Source organism: Schistocerca serialis, chromosome 1 (genome assembly GCF_023864345.2).
Source record: "Schistocerca serialis cubense isolate TAMUIC-IGC-003099 chromosome 1, iqSchSeri2.2, whole genome shotgun sequence".
NCBI lineage: Eukaryota > Metazoa > Arthropoda > Insecta > Orthoptera > Acrididae > Schistocerca > Schistocerca serialis.
Window position 1 is genome coordinate 483,500,645 of NC_064638.1, and position 22,423 is coordinate 483,523,067.

The 22,423-nt window shown below is 38.5% G+C and overlaps 1 protein-coding gene across 2 annotated transcripts in view; it reads left to right on the forward strand.

Annotated features, from left to right (window-relative positions):
- LOC126473661 (S-adenosyl-L-methionine-dependent tRNA 4-demethylwyosine synthase TYW1-like) overlaps positions 1-8,950 on the forward strand; it is a 90,366-nt gene extending 81,416 nt beyond the window's left edge. For both annotated transcript variants that reach the window (XM_050100897.1, XM_050100905.1), the window contains exons 10-12: positions 6,919-7,086; positions 7,226-7,330; positions 8,263-8,950. In XM_050100897.1, the coding sequence (XP_049956854.1) occupies positions 6,919-7,086; positions 7,226-7,330; positions 8,263-8,379 (390 nt within the window). In that variant the 3' untranslated portion in view covers positions 8,380-8,950. The remainder of the gene's footprint in view (positions 1-6,918; positions 7,087-7,225; positions 7,331-8,262) is intronic.
- The last annotated feature ends 13,473 nt before the right edge of the window (positions 8,951-22,423 follow it).

The following is a 22,423-nucleotide window of genomic DNA, read 5'->3' on the forward strand; positions in this document are numbered from 1 at the left end:
TTTCGTAATAAGAAAATACGCAGCGTACATGTTGCTGCACATCAAAGATATTTCCAAAATGTGTCCTTTTCCCTGAGTTTCGTTTTCTAAAGTGCCGGGAAATTCTACGCCCGTGTCCAAAATGATAACCATTCAAAGGATTGATAATTTTTGCAGTTCCAAGGGAAAATATACTGTCACTTAAGACAGAAAAAGTGTGTTTTCACCCAGGAGAAAGTGTGTTTTTAACTGGGAAATCTGGGAATTTTTTTTTCCTTGTCCGCGTATACACCCTGTTATTAAAAAAAAAGTACCGCTTTACCGTAGGGATGTTCCTTGTCCATATACCAGCCCTTCTGTGAAGAACAGGCAGCCAGTCCTTATACAATCATTACTCTTGAAATGAGCAATATGTTTGTGGGAATGAAGGGGACACAGAGGTGTTGAATGTGTGTTTGGCAATATAAGCCAACAGATATTTTGAAAATGTGAATAAATTGAAAGTACATTTTTTTGTGTTCATTTGGTTACTTCTGATCACATAATGTGATTTGGTAACAGTACAATTCAAGGTGTTTTTAGAGCAATAGCGTCTTATTCTTTTCTATTTGTACTAAAGAATATGGAGATAGTAGTGGAACCATCTGCCTTTTTATTTATCCCCTACCCTCCACTGGCCAGGCGGTGGTTGACCTGAGGTGCCTGCACGCGGGCACCCAGGGCGCACACATGCGCTCTCTCTCTCTCTCTCTCTCTCTCTCTCCCCGATAGACCCACCACTCCCCCTATTTTTGCTCTGAACCTCTTTCTGGTTCCCATATCTTTTTCACTGATACCAAACATCTCTAGATCCTGATGTACTTTTCCCCATGGGACTTGTATCATTCTGTTCCCTTGGTAAGTCAAAATCTTATTTGCAGCCCTTTCTGTTTTGATTATTTAAAATGTCCTTAGAAGTAATCACTGGCAGTTGTTCGTTGCATATTAATGATCGGGCTTAACCATGTACTGAAATGTTTGATTTTTATGCTAAGATAGGGATTTGGATTTTTAAATGCTCTGGCATAGTTGCAATGTTGTCTCCATCTTTGACTCTTTCTTCATATGCTGCCTTCTCATTGATGTTAGGCAAGAGAATCTCACTAAGGAACTTGAACTACTGTGTTCTTTTAATGTCGTTATACATTATCTTCATTGTAGCATTGATGTACAAGTACTGCCTCTCTCTTTCCAAAAGAAATTTGCCGTCTTGTCTTCTTTTCTGTATCATTTGGTTCTTCTGCTGCTTGTTTGCAATGTCCAGATTTTATACGAAAAATGTTAGATCATTTGTGCAGGTGAGACATTTTGATAACCACATCTGAATCTGTTTGGGGTAGTGTCAAATAATTTCTTTTTCCATTCTTGGATTATTTTCTCCATGACACTTTTAAAATCATTTAGTGAGAAACCACCTTCTTCTCTTTAGATTTCAGATGGTTGAGATAATTCTCCTACAATTTAAATGTTGGTTGTGTGTTTGTTTTATAAGTGCTCTTTTCTTGTAATCTATTCCAATCTCTTTCAGCACATTTATAAGTGTGTCTTCATCTATGGACCTCCTTAAAATCAACAAATGTCATGATTGCCTTCTTACCTCCTGACATCATTTTGATTTTCATCAAGGTGTTGGTGGTGAAAATATGTCTGTACATGCCTGTCATTTCCTGAATGGTGCTTATTACTCTCTTAGTTGCTGAGCTGTGCGACAATTGACTCTCTTCTGCTGTGCTTTGGAGATTATATTGTATTACAATAGAAGACAAGCCTATTTGGTTGTTGATGTTTATTTTGTCCCTTCTGTTGTGTAATGGCTGAATGATTGCTTTTCTCCAGACATCTGGTATCCTTTCTGTGTTATGGATTTGTTGATAGTGTCTCTAAAAGTTACACGACTTTGCCCCCCCCCCCCTCCCCCCCCCAAACCAACCCCCCCCCCCCCTCCCCCCCGTTAAATTTTGGAAGCTCCACAACAGTTCAGCAGTTTATGGATATTACTCTATTTTTGAGGGTTTTTATGTCTCTCTTTCTGGTGAATAACCTCAAAACTTCAAATGAAGGTTTGACAGCTGTGTTTAACCCTTTGACTGCTGGAGGTGCGCCACCTGTTTGGTGTGCTGAGGCGCCGTGGCTTGCGGCATAATCCATCTTACCTGCACTGCGAGCCTGTCCCTCAGAGCCGCCGCCAGGACCAGTTCAGCCCACGCTGCCCAACCTGCCCTGTGCTGAATATTTCTCAGCCGAATACGACTTGCACAGAGCCAGTGTGAATTTTTGGAGACTTCGAGCTGTAATATCTTGGGCAATAGTTTTTGTAAAGAAAAAAAATTTGGCCACTGTGTACAACTTTATGCAGTCTCTTAAGAATAATAATGAAAAGAGAAAATTCTAGGTAAATCGGCCGAAAAAATAGGTGCCCGAAAAAATTCCGAAGTTTGGCTTCTTGCATCTCTCGAACTAATGCTATGATGAACGTGAAACTTCACATGTAGCAGCCTAACAACACAAGGTTCTTCACTATAAAGTTTCATTTCCATAACACTTTTCAGTACTGAATGAATTAAGCGCAAAAATAAAGATTTTACAAAAACCTCAAAACATGTGTTATTTTCGTTCCGATTTTGCTAAAAAAAAAACTATGCTCTGTAAAACATTCAAAGCTTTACAACTGGAATGAAAATCGGGGCCCGAAAACAATGTAAACTTCGGGTTAGCATAACTAGTAGTGTGAACGTATGTTGAAAATGATATTTAGAATGCAATAGACTGACTGCACAACGATAAGGAATAGAAATTATTATTCCCCTACTATTTTCCAATAATCTACAAATTCCAGAATGAGATTTTCACTCTGTAATGGAGTGTGCGTTGATATGAAACTTCCTGGCAGATTGAAACTGAGGGCCGGACTGAGACTCGAACTCAGGACCTTTGCCTCTCGCGGGCAAGTTCTCTACCAACTGAGCTACCCAAGCACGACTCATGCCCCGTCCTCACAGCTTTACTTCTGCCAGTACGTCGTCTCCAACCTTCCAAACTTTACAGAAGCTCTCCTGCGATCCTTGCAGAACTAGCACTCCTGAAAGAAAGGATATTGCAGAGACATGGCTTGGCCACAGTCTGGGGGATGTTTGCAGAATGAGATTTTCACTCTGCAGTAGAGTGTGCACTGATATGAAAATTCCTGGATTAAATCTGCAATTTTAATCTGCCAGGAAGTTTCAGTGTACAGATTATTTGAAAACATGTTGATTTTTATGAAAAGATAAAACAAGGTATATTTGATACTTCTTTTTCAAATACGATTTTCTGTTAATGCTCCAAAGCCAGTCTCATTTGAACAACAAATTTTAAGCCCCCACCCTCCCCAGAACAATGAGTTTAATTTTCAATATTGGCTAACAACAGAGACAATGTAGCAAGAAAAATTGCACTGATAAGAATTTTAATTTTGGCATGTTGTTTCTTGTTGATCAAAGGCGTGTTAATAAATAAAATGAATCGTACGCAGATTAATATATGGGTTTTGTTATACTGGCACAATGTATTTGGCGTAATAACATTTGTCACAGTACAGATATTGCGCCATCTCAATCACCAAGTCCATTAAATTGCCAGTAAACTGCTACATATGAAGAAGTCAGGCTTCGTTTGAATAATTTTACACCTGTTGCATCTATTTCCCATCCTTCTTTTCGATCCGGGCTTTGGACCAGCACTGGCGAAGTTAAAAATAGATTTATGTATATAATTTTTTTTAATAGTAATTCAGTCAGAAGCATCAATAACTTTCTCAGATTTAGTTTCCAATAATTAGTAATGCGTCTTTGTATGATAAGTCTCAAAGCAGGTTAAAACACGTAATGGAATGTTGCAAGTTTTGCATTGGTATCTAGTTTCCCAGCGCACTTTCTATTTCGTGCAAACCACGCATCTGCGTGCTAGCATACTTTTCTGCAAATGTTCACCCATGATAACAGCTGGAAAATGTCTCCCTGTGAATCGCAGAGGATTCTCATCATTGTAGCCCCTTCCCCTACCAGCTTTTCTCCGTTCTGTAGCATATTTTTCTACAATCTCCCTTACGAGAGAAAGGTGAAACTCTGCGAGTGCAATTTTTCGCCCTGTTACCGACCAGTGGAGAGCATGAGCATTTACAATGCACAAATCCAGAATGCGAAAAAAATATTTCTTTTACCATTTCACAGTCTTACACACTGATCCCACTGAGCTCAGTAACATGTCACATTGGTCGACTGCACCCATACTCGAATTGTAATCTACAATACATTGTGGTTTCTTTATTATTTCGCCAGTATTTCTATCAGTCTTCTCTATTTCAACCATTTGTGTTGTGTGACTTGTGGTCAACATGTACACCTCTCTCTTATCGCACCACTTGATAGCAAGGACATTGTCAATGGACCTAAACTCAGTTTCTCCTCATTTTAATTTCTTCTGCAGTTTTGGCACGTTGCGCTTATTCTTATGAACAGTGCCACATGCGGCTGCTGTTCCAGGAACAGGTCCGGGCTGGAGTACCAATTTTTGACATATAGAATATGACTCTGTTCCAAATATGGTCCCATAAGAGTTGCCACTACATCGCCCCTTTTTCCTAAATTGTGCAACCCAATATCTGTAGTTGCGCCTGTATATACAATAAAATCTAAAATATATCCACTCTGACAGTCACACAGTACAAATGTCTTTATTCCGAATCTACTTCGCTTGGTTGGAATAAATTGCTTAAAAGATAATCATCTTTTGAACAGCAAGAGACTTTCATCTATACAAAGCTTGTGATGTGGGCGAAATGAATCACGAAACGTCTTACGAACTTTGTCAACAATCGTCCGTTTTTTAAATAGGCTGTCGCCACCAGTACTCACAAACTTATCACTGAAGTGTAACATTCTCGGAAGTAGACAAATATGGTCTTGGGACATAATTTCACTGAAAACTGCTGTGTTCAAAAGTGTATCTCTGGACCAATAATCACTTACTTTTAACTTCTTAACTTTCGCCATTAGAAGGCAAACAGCAACAAAACAATACAATACATTTCCTCAAATCCAGTCTCTTTCCACTTTGACAGTCGAGAATTCACAGATTCTGTAGTATTTTCTCTGGTGTAAACATAAAAATGATTTGTTTCGTCTGCAATGAATTGCAACAGTTCTTGAGATATAAATATCACAAAAAATGAAGAAAAAAAAAAAAAAAAATGCTTGGGTCAGTATCTAATTGACTTTGTGTACTGAACTCGAGTCTTGATGTAGTGGTTTAACTGCTGGAAGTCAGTTTCTTTCCAGTCAAATGTGTCACTTAAGCATGCTCTTTTCTGAACCGTGTTTTTTTTCTCACTTTCTGATCCTCGGATTCATAGGAGCTGCTGATTGTAATTTTTGCTCTCCCCTCTGATGTAAAGGGCTGAGGACTACAGCTTCGAGATTCTGTTGAATACTCATCACTGTTAGCAACGTCAGATAATTCACACTCACTGTCGCTCTTAGTGAGCATATCCAGGATTTCTTTATCTGTTCAACCATGGTGACATGACATTTCTCACATAAAAAACAAGAAAACTGACAAAAATACAGTAATCTAAGTAGAATTCTGCAGAGAGGGAACACAGCAACAAACAGAAAGACAGCTGTGTGTTTATACATGTCTGTAGCGCTCAGGTAGCTGTGACTCAGCGCACCTAAACTTGTCCCTAACGGTGGGAAGGCTGGTGGTGTGGGACGCATAAACACGTCCTTAGCGCTGTATGGAAGACCCAATGCCGCGTGTATACACGTCAGGCGCGCCAAGGGAACGGCGAGGCACGACAAGTTTACATGTCCCCAGTAGTCAAAGGGTTAATGTCGTTGTTCTGTTCATTTTCCTGCAGTAATGTTCTTTGAAATTTCTCTCAGCATTTATGAAGGTTTTGTCTGGTCTTTTCCTTTGAGTCTTGAATTCTTAGAAGTTTGCTCTAATAGAGTTCAACTTCTTCCATGTTTAACTTCCCATAAAGCATCTTCACATTAATCATTCCACCATAGGTGCCTTTTCTTTTTGTCAAGAAAGAATCTGATTTGCTGCTGCTTGGATTCTTTGAGGCATTTTGTGCCAGGTTGTGCATCCAGTTCTTTCTAATCTTTATCTGTTACTTCCTGATGGTCATATACTGGTTGTCGTATATTATTCCCTGATTTACATTCAGTTGTTTTATCCTCTGCTTTGGTATTTTGAATGGTTTCCTGTTAATAGTATTATTGAAAATAAGTTTCATTTTAATTCTTGTCAAGATAGTGGTCTGAATCAAAGTTAGTTACTTGCTATACTCTTAACTTTATTATCTCTCTACAGCTTGTGGTTGTTACATGACAAATTTGGAACACTCCTAACGTGGAACTTGGTGACTGCCATGTTTTCATTTGTTTTAATGCCCTTTTTGTACTACATGCACGTAATTTTCATATTGAATGGTTTATAGAATAGTAGTAGTAGTAGTAGTAGTTTTCTTCTTGTAGTTACTGCTCCCATTTTATTCATTTGTGGCACAGTCTATGAAAATATCTTGGTATTCTTTCTTACACCAGTTTTTGGACTTGTTTGTAGTCCTAAGTAATTGTAAGCAGACAATGCATAAGACATTGTGTTTTTAATCATTTGACCCGCAGTGCTAAATCAAGATCACCTATTTCATTGGTTGTGGTTGACAGTATGTGTAATAAAATTTTTAAGTGCACTGTTAGGTTGTGCTTCACTTTTTTCTTTTTCATTGAATAACCACAGCGGAAGTTTTGTATACAGCAAGTGTACTTCTGCTGACATAGTATTTGATTCTAATTTTTACATGTGGAAATGCAGAATAATGATCATCATTATTATTATTATTTTTATTTGCAGGGTGTAACTTACTGTGGTACTTCAAAAGCAAGTAATCTTACAATGGAAAATGTTCCTTGGCATGAAGAAGTTGTGAATTTTGTACAAAAACTTGCTGACCGCCTTAAAGACTATGAAATCGCAGCTGAACATGAACATTCAAATTGTGTTCTCATCGCACATACAAAGGTAAGGGCAATTGCTACTACAATTTTGAGAATAACATTTTTTATTACGGTTGTTACTACTACTACTACTACTACTACTACTACTACACAGATGAGATTTAGGTCGTTAATGTGATCATTAAACATTTCTATTGTTTCAGTTCAAAGTGAATGGTACTTGGCACACTTGGATAGACTATGAAAAATTTCATCAGTTGGTAAATGTCTTTTATGAATCAAATGGAACAGCAAACTTTACTGCATTGGTGAGTGTATTTATATGTTGCATATTTCAACAATTGAATTCTTGAGAATTCTTAATGAATGTGGGGAAATTTTAGTGTAATGTTTCTTATATTCACACACAAAGGTGGGGTGGGGGTGGGGGGGTGGGGGGGGGGGGCAGGCTGTATCTTTCTGATGGTGCCAAGCCACATGGGAATTATGGGGAATGAAATGACGGATCTAGCAGCCAAGGAGGCATGTCATGTTCTTCAGTTAGTTCGGTGTTACATCCCAATGAATGCTATCATCTCACTATTGAGGTACAGTGTTTCACATCTACAGACAGCAGAGTGGCTGGAAATTACAGACAGTAAGCTGCATCTAGTTAAGTCCATAACGCGGCTATGGTGTACCTCCTTCCACCCACAGAGGTGGGATGTGATTCTTCTCACTCATATTTGCATAGGACACAGCCCTTTAACACATGGATTTTTACTTCAGCAAGAGGCCCCTCCAGTGTCTGCTGCATGTGGTATGCAGATCACAGTTCACCGTGTTTTAGTAGACTGTATTTTTTATTCAGACGAAAGGGCAGCTGTTCATTTTGTCAAATTATCCTCTATTATAACTGTTAGTGACACGTGTGGTATGTCCTTTAACATTTTGTGCAGTGTCGTGTTCCCTAAAGTTTTTGGGTGGGTTTTTCTGTTACCAGGGTGGCTTGTTCATGCGTGTTTAATATAAGTTATTAGTCAGCAGCCACATCTTCCTGTGAATCTATTGTAGTTTTCCTCTTATTTTGTGTTTTCATTGAAAATTTTAGGACACTTGATCATTTTAATGCTGTCGTACAAGGTGTGACAAGATTTGAGCTAGTGAGATTGTTCTTTTCATAAACAATTTTCAGATGGATTTGCCTTTTATGTCTTATCTGATCAGCTACTGGTGTTGTTGAAAAAAAAAAATGTTTCAGGACTATATGCATCCAACTCCTGAATGGGCAGTATATGGTGCTGTGGAAAGAGGCTTTGATCCTATTGAACAACGCTGGCATCGCAAGAATGTCAAGAAAGACATATCTGGCTGCTGATAAACTTGAACAGAGAGCACTCAAAGATAAACAGTAATGGACAAACAATTGCCTAAATGTGATCAGGTGCCTTTTAACTGACAAAGGAGGAGCAAGACGATGCTAATAAACGGGAAGAATAATACTCCATACTGGAGTGTGTGTTCCTGCTTGTTAGTAACTTTTGAGATAATGTGTTATATTGTGATGTATAGCGAGAGAAAAGAATAGTAAATGTTCTTGATTATCTTACAACAGTGAATGTGTGAAACAATGCAATTATGTATTTTTAAAGGTGTAAAGACTGGGTATGAAATTTGTGTGCATATTATGGACTTTGAATGATTTAGTATTGCACTGGAATATTTATTTGATTATTTATTGGTTAATATTTATGAGAACCAAAATCACCATGATGAAGTTTCAAATTTTTTTATGAAAGAAAATAATGAATATTTTATGTGGCTGATTTTTGTTGACAAGCTAAATTCTGTGTGTAGGTGCTGAACTTTGTGTTAGAATCTCACCCTGGTGAATGAAATGTTTCAACTGTATGTTTGAGTGTGTGCAAATATAAATATTTATAAGTTTATTTGCCTCCTGTGATTTCCTGTGACACAAAAGGAGATAAGGGATTCAGTAGTTTAGGACAATGAAACAACCTGTATATTAATATGGGCACAGTAGTTACTTGTGCCTGAAAAGTGTTTGCAGAAAAACAACAACTTAAGTAAATACAAAAATAAAATGAACAAACAGCATAGGTACTCTATAAAATTGAGTAAGTTACCATGTTGTTACATGTTACGAACAAAGATTCCAATCTCTGAGAGAGACTCTAGGAAGACGGTGGGCCTGCAAAAATTTACTAGCAACTGAAGCGGATTTTTATTCTATAAAAATGTTTCTCGTTTGTGGATGTTTAGCTGTCAGATATTTTGCATCATTAACATCAATGAAAAATCATTGTCCATTTCACTCTCAGCCCATGTTGGATTATTTTTGTTAGATACTATCACTTTATTGGCTCAGCGTGTTAAGATCATAAAAGACTAGCCCATTCCTAACCAGTAACACTGCTGTCGCATATAAACTCTCACTTAATTCTTTGTTGTGGAATACTTTTATATTTTTCTCTTTTTTTAAAAAAAAAAAAAAATGATGGATAGAGAGAGAGAGAGAGAGAGAGAGAGAGAGAGAGAGAGAGAGAGACCAAGGGAATAGAATATGGTGAAGTAGTGGAAGTAAGCAGTGTCAATTGGTGCTCTAAAAATAAGTTTTGTAGCAAAGAAACTAGTCCGAAGCAACTGATGCCATTGCCAAACCCTACCAGCATCCACTTCCAGAAAAGCTTAAATCTAATACAGACTGCCAGCAAAGAGTACAAATGTTACTGCTGAGGAGCTGCTCATTACATTATGATGTAGATGCTATGAGAAGGTGGTAATCGTATCCTCAGCTGCTAACTTAACTCTAAAAGAAAAATTGGGAATGAAATCTTAAACACCTACAAAAGTAGGTGCAGAACAAGTGACAATGCAATTCTTGTTTTATGATCTGGAATGAATTCACTCTTTCTCCATGATACCTGGACAAAAGGGCATGGACAGAAAAATATATCTGCTAAAATTTCTCTCATGCTCTTGGGAATCATAAATAACTGGTGTAGATAAGTGCAAACACTGAAAACCTCTTCATTATGAACATTATGGTTCCTGTTCACAAGAAAATCTTGTTGGTATTACATGTTATTTGGTCTTAATATGTTCTCCATGCATGCCAAGATGATCCCCTTGAAAAGAACGATACAGATTTTCTTCCGCCATCCATGTCAGTCCAGTCATCTGCTCCATCTCTTATGAGCTTGTTGCACTAGAATATTAAAACTTGATCTCATTTCCTTTTGTACTCCACATGCCCAGAAGAAAAAGTTATTTTAGTGACTCACACTGCTGTATCGTATGTGATCTGTGTGAGGTCATTAATATGTTAGACACCTACTGCAGCAATTTTAATTCAAAATCACACCAGCAGTGAAAATCACCATGGAGTAAAGAGTGACAAAATTGTTTTGTACATTCTTCTGTAGTTCAGTGAAGCTTTCATATTGCATCTAAGAATAAATAACAGCCTGTTAAATTTGTGTGCGCGACTTCTTCAGACAGAAGAATATTCACAAATTCTGTAAGAAGTATGATCATGACAAGCTTCATCTTTTCTTTCGGGCAGAAAAGAATTACTTTTCATAGAGTTTTTGTCTTGAGGGAAAACTTCCTGTGCTGACATCTACAGTGCAAAATGCTGTTTCAGAGAGTTGATACAGTGCCAAGCTTGAAGGAATATTTATAAGCAAAGACTATTGCGAGTGGTGGTGGTGGTGGTGGTGGTGGTGGTGGTGGTGGTGTTGGCAGCGGCGGCGGTGATGGTACAGAAGTAGTGATAAAGTAGTTAAAAAGATTTGATGGAACTCTTCTATTACACTGGGATCAAAATTCTCATAAACAGGTTCACAGATATCAGTGGTCATAATATATTAAAGTAAGTAAAGGTAAGTCTAAGAATAAGTTTTAAAAATACATGAAACTGATACAAAACATTTAGTGCTTCAGAAGTACTTTCTGGTTTCCAGTATTTACTTTCTTGCTAACCCGTGTAGCACTTTTCACTTCATTCTCTCAGTATCAGCAAATACACACTAGAAACTTTATTAAAACTGTGCACTCAATCAGGACTCAACATAGGCAGTACTCTTAAACTAAATGATTGAGAAAAGAATATTGCCCACATAAGGCAGTTGAAAGGTTGAGTCCTGGTCTGATATGTAGATTTAATGTCAGGAAGTTTCATAACAATGCGCACTGCACTGCACTGCACTGCACTGCACTGCAGAGTGAGAGAGTCATTCTGGAAACAACTAGGCTATGGCTAAGCAGTTCCTCTACAATAGATTTTCTCCCAAGAGTGCCAGTCTCTCAAAGTATGTAGAAGAGCTTATGCGATGATAGGATAGTAAAAGAAAAGAGTATCTGAACTGAAGTGGAAAAAAATACAATAAAGTAATTTTGATCTGCCCATACTGTTCTTGTACCAGTTAGTCTTGATTCATTTTAGATAGGCACTCGCTGCAGTCATTACCACCAAATAGAATATTCCACTTAGCTCCCACTATGTAAAACTATGGCCTAGATTAATTTTCTCTCCACGTATCCCTATAGACCAAACTCCTCAAATATATGAATTCAGCATAATTTTGAATAATTTCTTGTTGTGTGTATGGAGCATTGTGATGCAGCTTCTGCCACTGTAGTATTGGTTGAATAAAATACGTGTACCAGTTGCACTTCTTATTTTAAAAACTATGAGCATTTTGAGCTGCCAGGCCATTGTCTGGTGGTATGCCACTTGGCCTGAGAGAACAAAGAATGATCGTTCATCTTTCATCAAAACTTGTAAATGACAGAGTGTGGAAACAGTAGCTTTTCCTTTTTAATAGCAGAAAGTGCTCTGTCCAGTGGGATCTCAAAATTTTGCGAATAAGGTAGTCTGTGGTTGACATTGTTTCTATTATAGCACATCCCACTGCAGTTTGTTGAGCATTTGCAGCACACTTAACACTGAGTAAATACCCATGATGTATCCTGCAGCTCTTCTTCTTCTTCTTCTTCTTCCTCCTCCTCCTCCTCCTCCTCCTCCTCTCTCTCTCTCTCTCTCTCTCTCTCTCTCTCTCTCTCTCTCTCTCTCTCTCTCTCTCTCTCTCTCTCTCTCTCTCTCTCTCTCTCTCTCCCCAACCCATCTTCCATCTCCTGCCACATTAATCCAGCTCAGTATGGGCTAAGACTGATGGGAAAAATACTAAACAACTAATTGGGAAAGGACCTTGCAAGCAACCTGTTTCCAGCATAACTTATCCTTTGAGCACCCAATGCAGATAGATTGATGTCCTCACTCCACCTGAAATTGCTCTGGGCTCAAACTCCTATGTACTTGATGGCTTTGACAGATTCCAGTCACTGCATGTTGAGTGCATAGTCAAATGATAACAAATCCTTCTGTGGCTTTGAACGGCAGGGAATACCTGGCATAGGGACTCTCGTCAGCTGTCGGATTTGTCCACCTACAATCCTTACCACTGTGACCCCGTTCCAGAAATCCAACAGGATCTCCAGTCTCTCTTCAGATTAATAGGCCCATCTCGGAACCTCTCCCTTGAGTCTCTCTCCTCTCCCCCCTCAACCCTGCCACTTCCCGCACTCCTACCTTCTACATGCTTCCTTAAGTCCATAAACAAAAGAATTTGGGAAATCCCATTGTGGCTGGTCAATGTGCCCCCACTGAGGGAATCTTTTTTCGCACGGACCAACACCTTCAGCCTATTACCTGTAATCTATCCTCTTATTTAAAATACAAACTATTTCCTCCATCGACTCTCCACACTTCCTGTACCTTTACCACATGCTGCCCTGCTGGTCACAATTTATGCACCTGCCTCTTTATTAACATTTCAGTGCTCATGGCCTTTCCACTTTCCCAATGCCTGATGACTCTAAACCTACAATGTCCTTTCTGGTCAATACGACCAACTATATTCTCACCCACAATTATTTCTTCTTTGAAAGCATCACCTATAAACAAATCCATTGTATAGCTATGGGCATCAACATGGTATCATCCTGTGCAATCTGTTGTGCCATATAGAGGAATCATTCCTACCAACCCAGAAATCGGAATCAGTTCAGGCCTGTTTATAGTATTCTGGACACACTAAAAAGTTTGATTGAAAATAAATGTCAAGATGGTATGGCAAATGAATAGTGCTTTCTTCAAATTAACAGTTTTCATTCTTGCTTTACATTATTATGTGGTGTCAATGGTGGATAGCTCGAGCCGCATGCTAATCTGGAACACTCCATCCACAGTTGCAGATGTGACCCAACTGTGAGAAAGGAAGGCAGGAACCTACACCACTCTTGGCGTTATGAAGTCTAGCTGCAGATTCCTCTGGAGCTCCTACCATCAAATTGCATGAAAAAATGAACAAGAGTAACCATTACACACAGCTAATACTTTGTTGGCCTGGAAGAAAGGGAATTAATGTTTGTTCCATTCACACTTCACTCAGTCATAGTCTTTAGTATGTTAATGTTCATGTGTGTCTGTGTTATCACTACATGGTCCAGCTTAATTCCAACAGAAGTAATGTAATTGATAAAGCACACTGCACCACAATTCACTGTTATCAGTCTATAAGTGATGTACGTGATTGCATTTCATTATGTCAACATTCTGTTACATTTCATGGCGTGACAATTTCAAAACATTGAAAGAGTTTGAAAGGCACTCACAGAGCATGGCTTTTTCATCACTGCTCACATTCATACAAAATGTTGTATCGGTCCACTTATAGATTTGTGCTGTAAACATCTTTCATACACAGTTCATGTTTAGCATAAATCAAATAAGCACCCTCCTTTTTTCTGTACTTTAACGTGGGCAGTGACACACTTTAGTACAGTTTGTGTCCGATGTCATTAGTTACATTTAGTTAGCGATTGGAATACATCTTGCCAAAATTTACAGTTGATGCATTCTCACATTATCGTCAATTAGAATTCTGATTTAAATCGAAGGGAAGTGCCCTCTGCAGAAAGTAAGACCACTTGAATGCACTGGACTCGAAGTGTCGAGTATGTTGTACAATGTTGTTTTCATTCCTATAGTCTCGTACCTTCAGCCTCTGCCTTTGACATGATAAAAAGAGGACCCATTACCCATAAGCATGTGTTTGATTTACCAACAGGAAGCACACACGTAAAAAAAGAAAAGAAAAAAAAATGGTCTTTAACAATTTTAAGCACAACTCGAAACAGCAAGTGGACAAAAATCATCCCGAATTGTGTCTCTACAAAGTGGCAAACATCAATCGGTACTCCACGGCACATGCACCTAGCCTAAGTGGTACACACATTCATAGTCATAGTATGACTTCAGTATGTTTTTGTCAGATATTCAGCTAATGGGCTTCTTACATAACACATTCAAATCATCACACACACACACACACACACACACACACACACACACACAAAATAACAGTGACATAATTACATACAAAAACAAGTTGGATATTAAGTTCGTGAATGTCATTTTATCACAGGCAAAAACATTCATTTAATGAAGGTTCTTTAAAGAGTCTGATGGACATGAATGTTTCTAGTACACAAAGTTTTGCACCCTTGAAGCGTGTGCAGTTGCACTTAGGTAAAGTTTTATACACTTCAAGAGTGTTCATTTGGACTTCAGTTTACACACGATACATACATAATAAATATAAAACTAACTTACTAGGAACAAGAGGAGATGATGATGATGATGATGATGATGATGATGATGATGATGATGATGATGATGATGATGAAGTCCCATACTCCTTGACAGCGCGTAGGGGAACGATGCGGGAGACCTGCACTGCCATACTAGGCAAGGTCCTAATGGAGATGGTTTGCTATAGACTTCCTCCGACGATGATGATGATGATGATGATGATGATGAAACTCGGGACCCCGTGCTCGGGAAACGAGAATAACTGCTGATTACTATTTACATGGATCACAGTGGAATGCTGATTATTAAACTGCAAATCGCCTTATGGCAATGTGAGGGTAAAGTCCTTTTACCTTCAATGTGTCTGGATTTGCGAGGACATAACATCCTTCATGTGGGATGTTTACTATCTCATATCGTCCTGTATACAGTAAGTGCCATTTTTTGTTCTGCGTTTTGAGAAGTGGAGCTTTATGGTGTGTTTTAAGTAAGACTAAATTTCCTATCTGGTAGGATTGGGATTTAGAAATATTTGTGTCGTACTTGCTCTTTCTGATACTGGCTTGTTTTGCAAGGATACTGAGAGCTTGTTCCAACTTAGCATTTTGTGTTACTGGGTCTCTCGGTATCTGAGGTAAATGATCTATCCACTCATTTGCCTCGTTGTCTGCGAACATCAGTTCAGATGGTGAGAATCCTGCCGAAGTGTAGGGCAAATGATTGCAAGTAGTTTGAAAAGAGGCGACATAATCTATCCACTTAGTTTGTTTGGAAGAGACATAGGTTCTAATGAAACAATTGGATTCCTTTAATGTTCTTCAATGCGATTACTTTTTGGATTAAGAAGTGAAATTAATGTGTGTTTGATGCCATGAAACTGCATAGAAGGCCTCAATTTCTTGCTGGTGAAGTAGGATGCATTATTGGAAATTACTGAGTCGGCTTTACTGATGGACAGAAAGTAACCAGAGATGATCTTGTCCAGAATAGAAGTGGAAGTTGTGGACTTGACAGGATACAATTTAATATGTTTGCAAAAAATGTCCAATGACATAAAATACTTTAGCCCCTCCCCCGTTCTAGACGTGAGTAGCAGACCTGTAAAAAGGGCAGTTAATTGTAGGGGTTTCATGGACGGAATAGGATGTAATTCAGTTTTAGAGCATACATTGTTGGCCTTGGTTTTCTGAAAAATGACACAGATTCAGATTAACTGTTGTACATGTCTCTTCAAGTTCGGATAATAGCAGTTAATTGTAGGGGTTTCATGGACGGAATAGGATGTAATTCAGTTTTAGAGCATACATTGTTGGCCTTGGTTTTCTGAAAAATGACACAGATTCAGATTAACTGTTGTACATGTCTCTTCAAGTTCGGATAATAGCAGTATCTGGCTATTTCACTTAAACATTTGTTAATACTGAAATGCCCACAGGAGTTGTGTGTATAGCAGATGAAATAGTCTAACTTGCCTGTTGGTATACAGATGCACGAGTTGTCTGCTTTTACACGTCCTGTCTGAAGAATAACACTTCCACTTGCAATCGATATTGTAGGTTAAATGCACTCGTGGGATATGCCTTGGTTCCCTCTTTTACATTTTGCCATAGCGGATCTGCCTCCTGCAGTTGTACTATGTACCACCTTATGTTTAAAAGTCACTGTTTAAAACTGGAATCTTTTATCAACTGTACTCTGATGATTGCTCGACCATATATGTGAATTCTGGGAGTCCTGTGGAAGGGTAGAGAAAGCGTCTGCAACAATGTTGGTGAATTTCGAAATCGTAGTCCTGGAGCACCAATCTCCAATGTGACAGTCGTACTGCAAGCCAATAGGAAACTTAAAGCTTGGTGGTTACAGAAGACCTTCACATCCTTGCCATAATGATACTTTTTGAAGGCCCATACAACTGCCAGTGCTTTCAGCTTTATCATTGTGTAGGCACTCTCACATCCTGACAGTACTTTGCTTGCGAACCCAATAATTCGTACTCCCGTCTTGCTCAATGATTCATGAGTCTGGAAAAGGCAAGTGCCTAAGCCCAAAGGTGAGGCATCTGTTGCAAGACTAAAATCTTTAGTCATGTTTGGGTCTTGCAAGATGTCAGAATTTACGAGTGAGTGATTTTATCAAAGTCTTCTTTACAAACATTCTTCCAACATCAATGCACATTCTTCTTTATAAGACTCAGTAGTGCCTCACTATTTGAGTAACTGCGCAGGAACCAAATGCCCAAAGAAGAAAGCCAGTCACATAAAAGCTATGAGTTGCCTCTCATTTCTTGGGTATGGGATCTCTTTTATTGCATCCATTTTCCCCAGTTCAGGTACTATACTTTGGGGCGAAATTATATGGCTCAGGAATTTTATTTCATGCCATCTGAACTTAGATTTCTTTAAGTTGGTGCTTATGCCTGCCTCCGCAAACTTAGCCAACACTTTGTCAATCAGTTCTAAATGTTCCTGCCAAGTGGCATTCACAATAAGCAGATCATAGACAGAAATTTTCACAAGATCTAACAGCTCAGGTCCAAGCACTGTATCGAGCATGTCAATAAACACATCAGCGCTTATGTTCAAACCGAAGAACTCTAAACTGTTAACTACTACCAGTGAATACGAATGCCATGTATTTTGTTGATCTCTCAGACAGCTCAATTTGCCAGTACAAATATTGTAAATCAATCCAGGTAAGGTACATGGTTCTGAAGAATTTCTGGAGCTGTTCTTCCAGGTTCTCTGGTCTGGTCCTGGCAGACACAATGATTTTATTGATAACAGGTGCATCCAGTACCAAGTAAATGCTACTGTCTAGCTTAGCCACAGCTAACACTGGCCTGCTGTAGGGTGAGAAATCCATCAGACCCCACTCTAGTGTTTTTCGTAATTCCTTCATCACTGTCTCTTTATGAGACGAATATGTGGCACAACAATAGGTCTGATGTTCATACAGTTGCATGTCATACGTGTATCCTCGTACCACCCCTAGTTTTCCCAAGAACACTTCCTTGTAATGGTGGAGTAAGTTTACTAGCTCACACTATTGCTCAGCACTTAAATAATCTGATTCTGCTACTTTAGCCTGTGCTAAATTATTCACATTATGTGCTTCTTTGCTATAGACAACATTTATATCACAATAACCTTCCTTTGGTCGGTTGTTGTGTAAAAACAAACCTTGACACCATGGCAGTACTTACCATGAATGTCAATTGATTTTACAAGATCCAGTTCAATCTTTTCTCCATGGTCTATTACACAAATAAGCCCACATGGGAGGTCGATCTGTGTGTCCCTCTTGCACATGAAGTCTCATCACAGGAGCTGATAAATTATTTGCTAATAGAGAAGAGCAACAAATGGCTCCTTTTCTGACAATGATGCCGGCCTGAACCTTGTGTTCAGCCATTTGGCTTTTAGCACTAATAGCCCCCCAGAACCTTACAATCTTGTATAGGGAATATAGGCAAACACTTGACCTGATTGATATGTCTGATGAAGCTGTAATCCATAACTGAAATAGAAGCTCCTGTGTCTACAACTGACTGCTCGTCAATACCGTGATGGAATCGTTAACAGTGACTTGGACCACTTCCACTTGGTCTTTTGTACAATTACAGGTTCAGGGGTGCCAACTTATAAAAAATATTGGGGAGGTCCATAGGGTCATGCCCCGGGAAATATTCAAAATTTTAGATGAAGCATAGTGAGTTTTAAAGTTTTTTTTAACCATTTTAGAGTCATATGATCAACATTAGAACCCCGAAAACTGGACTCTCGATAACTCGACACTCCGGGAAACTCCGAAAGCCTTACACACTTTTTGGCTTTGAAAAAAGAAACAAAACATAATCACGCACATTATTTTTGTAAAAAACTAATTTAATTTACAATATTAACCATGCTTATAGACTATTAGAGAGCAGTGAGTATATAGGTCTGAAAAGACTGAAATTATATTTAAATAAATAAACTATCATTAAAAGAATAAAACATAAAATATTGCTGTTGCACAGTAATAGCATTTGGATTAATAAGTGAAATAGCTAATGTAAGCTTACATTGAATAAGGCTCACGGTTCATTAAAAATAATACCTCAAAGTTAATGCTTTAATACAGTTAATAAAGTTAATACAGTATGCCTAATACTTTCAGTCAAAAAGTATGTACATAGTGGGTTTTAATTGAGTCTTACACCCTAAACATATTTAAGTATTAGAAAATAACTAATACTGAAATATAGTAACACAGTACCAAACTAGTAGTGATATTTTGAAACTGAAAATTTAACATTATGAGTGTATTTAATTCTCTATTATCTAAAGATTTTTAATATTGCTCTAAATGCCATTATTAGGGCTAGATTGTCTTTAGAAAGGTGCAAATGTTGACCGTCTGACTGGATTACTAAATATGAAGTAGTTGTTGACTGGTTGGATGTCCAATTCTTCCAAAACATCTTGGTGGGCATGAAGAACAGCCAAGTTGTTCAATCTCTTCTGTTCCATTGTTGATCGAAGATACGACTTTAGACATCTAAGGGTGCTAAATGACCATTCTGCTGTTGCTGTCATGATTGGAACTACTTGGAGAAGCTTAATGCACTTCACTACTTCACATAAAACTTCTCCAACTGCAGACTCTTGTGTAATGTACTTTCTTACATCACACATGGTTTTTAAGACCAGTTGTTTTTCATTAGCAATATTGGCTAACGTATTCAAGTGTAAGTGCAGTCTCTCAATGTCTAGGTCATTTTTGATAAACTCAGTTGATTTTTCCAAATTTGTTTCACCTTTCTTTACTGAAAGCAAACACTCTTGTTCAACTGCAATGACCTGTGTGAATCCGGTTGAAGCAAACCGCTCAGTAGTGCAAGATTGCACCATTACACAAACTTCAATGTAAATAGCTTTGTAGTATTCCTTTGGGGTTTTGAAAGTGTGCAGTGAGCTGGCTTCATTGTTTTCATACTTCTTTGGTATACTTCGATTCCGAGGAAGCGAAGGATCATCAACTTGTGAAGGTTTTTCTTTTAAACACAATTCCCAAAAGTGTTCAAAACTGTCACGCTTTCCGTTCAATATACAAATAAGCCCTCATATATTTTTTCCAAATCAGCAACACTTAGATGAGGGCATTGAATTTTTTCATTGACATCCTCTACTGGGTTCATTGCATGGCATAAAGACGTAAAAAGAAGTAAGTCTTGAATTGTAACATTGACTCAAGGTAGCCTTCACATTTGTAACCTGCCTCTGTTTTGTCCTCTTCAGAAAATGTTTCAAAAAACTCTAGAAGTTCTTCAAAGTTTTTCAATATTCTCAAGATACTAGAAGCTCGCGTAGTCCATCGAGTCGGGCAAAAGGGTCATCGACCAGCTTGGTTGTTGGCGCTCTCACAGTGCGTGCTTCTGAAAAGGCCCATCCTTTCATTGGATTCCATTATGGTGTTTATTAAGTCTTTGGCTTAAGCCATAATATCCCTCATAGACGTAAGATGGCAGAGACCGTCTACAACTGCCAAGTCTAAACTGTGAGCAGTGCAGTGCACATAACGTGCTTTTGGTTGTATATCCAAAACAAACTTTTTTAGTCCTTTGAACTTCTCTCAAATTCGAGGCACCATCATAGCACTGTCCTCTTAAGTTATCCATTGACAAATCAAGACGAGCAAAAACGTCTTTTAAAATACTAAACAGAGTTTGTGATTCATTGTTGGGGTCTCATATAAGCCAATAAAGTCTTCGTTGATGATTAGGAATTACGGACAGTACCAATATAAAATGACACCTGTTTGTGAATCAAAGAATCACTTGTTTCATCAACCATAATAGAAAAAATGTTCAGTCTTCTTGACTGAAGCCAATACCTTCATCATCACAGACTTTCCTAGTATATCAGTGATCTTGTTTTGAATATCGTGGGATGTCCACTTACACCCCAAATGCCTTAACCAATATTTAAACTCAGGTATGCCATTCTTTCGGAGTACCAACAACTAAATAAAATTTGAGTTTACATCTTTGTGCCCTGTAATTGCTAGTCCTTCTCGGCATAGAAACTGCACGGTAGTAAAAATTGTCTTGAGAGCTACGGCCTTTCTTCATATCACTATCTAACTGTTCATTGAATTGGGATAGAATTTAGTTTCAGAACACCTTCTTTATGCGTAAACTTATTTTCAGGAAGAAGGAATTTTTTCAAAGCCTTTTTCCAGTTAGAAAACCCTCTGGATGTAAGTGCATCTTCTTTTTTTGAAGAAAATTGTAATAGATTTTTAGCATCTGCCTCTTTGCATGTTTTGCAAAAAAAAAAAAAAAAAAAAAAAAAATCAGTAGATGCTTCATATTCCAGCAATGTAAATTTGATCAACCAAGTCTTCTGAAATGATCTTCCCTTACCGGATTGTCCAGGTTTCGGCCTGAAGATGACGAAGCAATTGATGACACAATAATTGTTGGAGGTTGACTTGCAGTGTCATCAACTTCCAAGCGCACCTTTTTGGTAACAAATTAATCCATTGCAAATCTTTTGATGTCGCCGCAGCCACTGTGCTGGCCTGCTGGCGCCAGACATTACCCGAAGGTTCGCACAACGGGACAAATTCTAAGTGTGCCCACAGCACCGTAACACTATCATGATTCACACCACTCATTTTCAGTTAACTTGCTTACTATCAAAATAATTATCCGTTTTAACTCATTACTAAATGTATTTTAAAAGGTAACTATCATCAAACAAGGAAAATAAAAAATTCAAACATAATTTTGTGATTTTACAAAGCATAATATAACTAATAATTTTCTTGAATTATTGGAGGGACTCCGCCTCCCCCCCCCCCCCCCCCCCCCCCAAAAAAAAAGAATTTTTGAGGGGGCTAGGGCCCCCTCAGGTCCCATGGAGTTGATGCCTGTGTACAGGTTTCCTGAGACAATACCTGCCTCAGATCATACACATCATTGTACCGCAACATGACTAAGTGTCGTCGTGTTGTCCTTTCATTCTGTGTCGCAACCAACTGACGAAGGCCCACAGGGGTCTCCCACTGTTTGACGTGTGTGAATGTTAACTTTGCTCAGCTTCCTCGCATCCACAAGGCATCACTGTGTGATTGCATCTGATACGGTGATGCACGTGTCTGCAGTGATTGCCTGTGTTGCAGGTGACTACTGTGTGGCATCGGTATCGCCAACACCTGATTCATGTGCATGTTTTGTGGTTGCCGTGGTGGTGGCACTGTATTTTGCATCCAACTACTGGTTCCGGGATTCTGCCACGACCCGTTTGCAATCCTCGTATTTTTATTACATTTGTTGCTATCAAAACCACTATTATTTCGTCTTTTTGTATTATAGTTGTTGTTATTACCATTCTGGTAGTTTCCATTGCTGTTACTTGCAGCTTGGTAGTTATTACAATTGCCACTCGATTTTGGCCTACCGTTATTGTTCTATCCGTTGTTTCCGGTATTGTTTTGCTTGGAACTGCTGTTTTTGCGGCTATCTCGATTATGGTAACTAATATGGTTCCAGTTGTTGTCATTCAGTTTCTTTGTGTCCTCGTGTATGAGGTCCAAGAAATCGATTACTGACACGAAATTCTTCAGTCCAGTTCAGTCCAGTCCAGTCCAGTCCAGTCCAGTTCAGTTCAGTACCAGGAACAGTGACTAATTTCTCTCGTATAGTTATGGGAAGATGAGCTTTTACCATTCTGAGAATGTTTCTATGAGAGACAGGTTC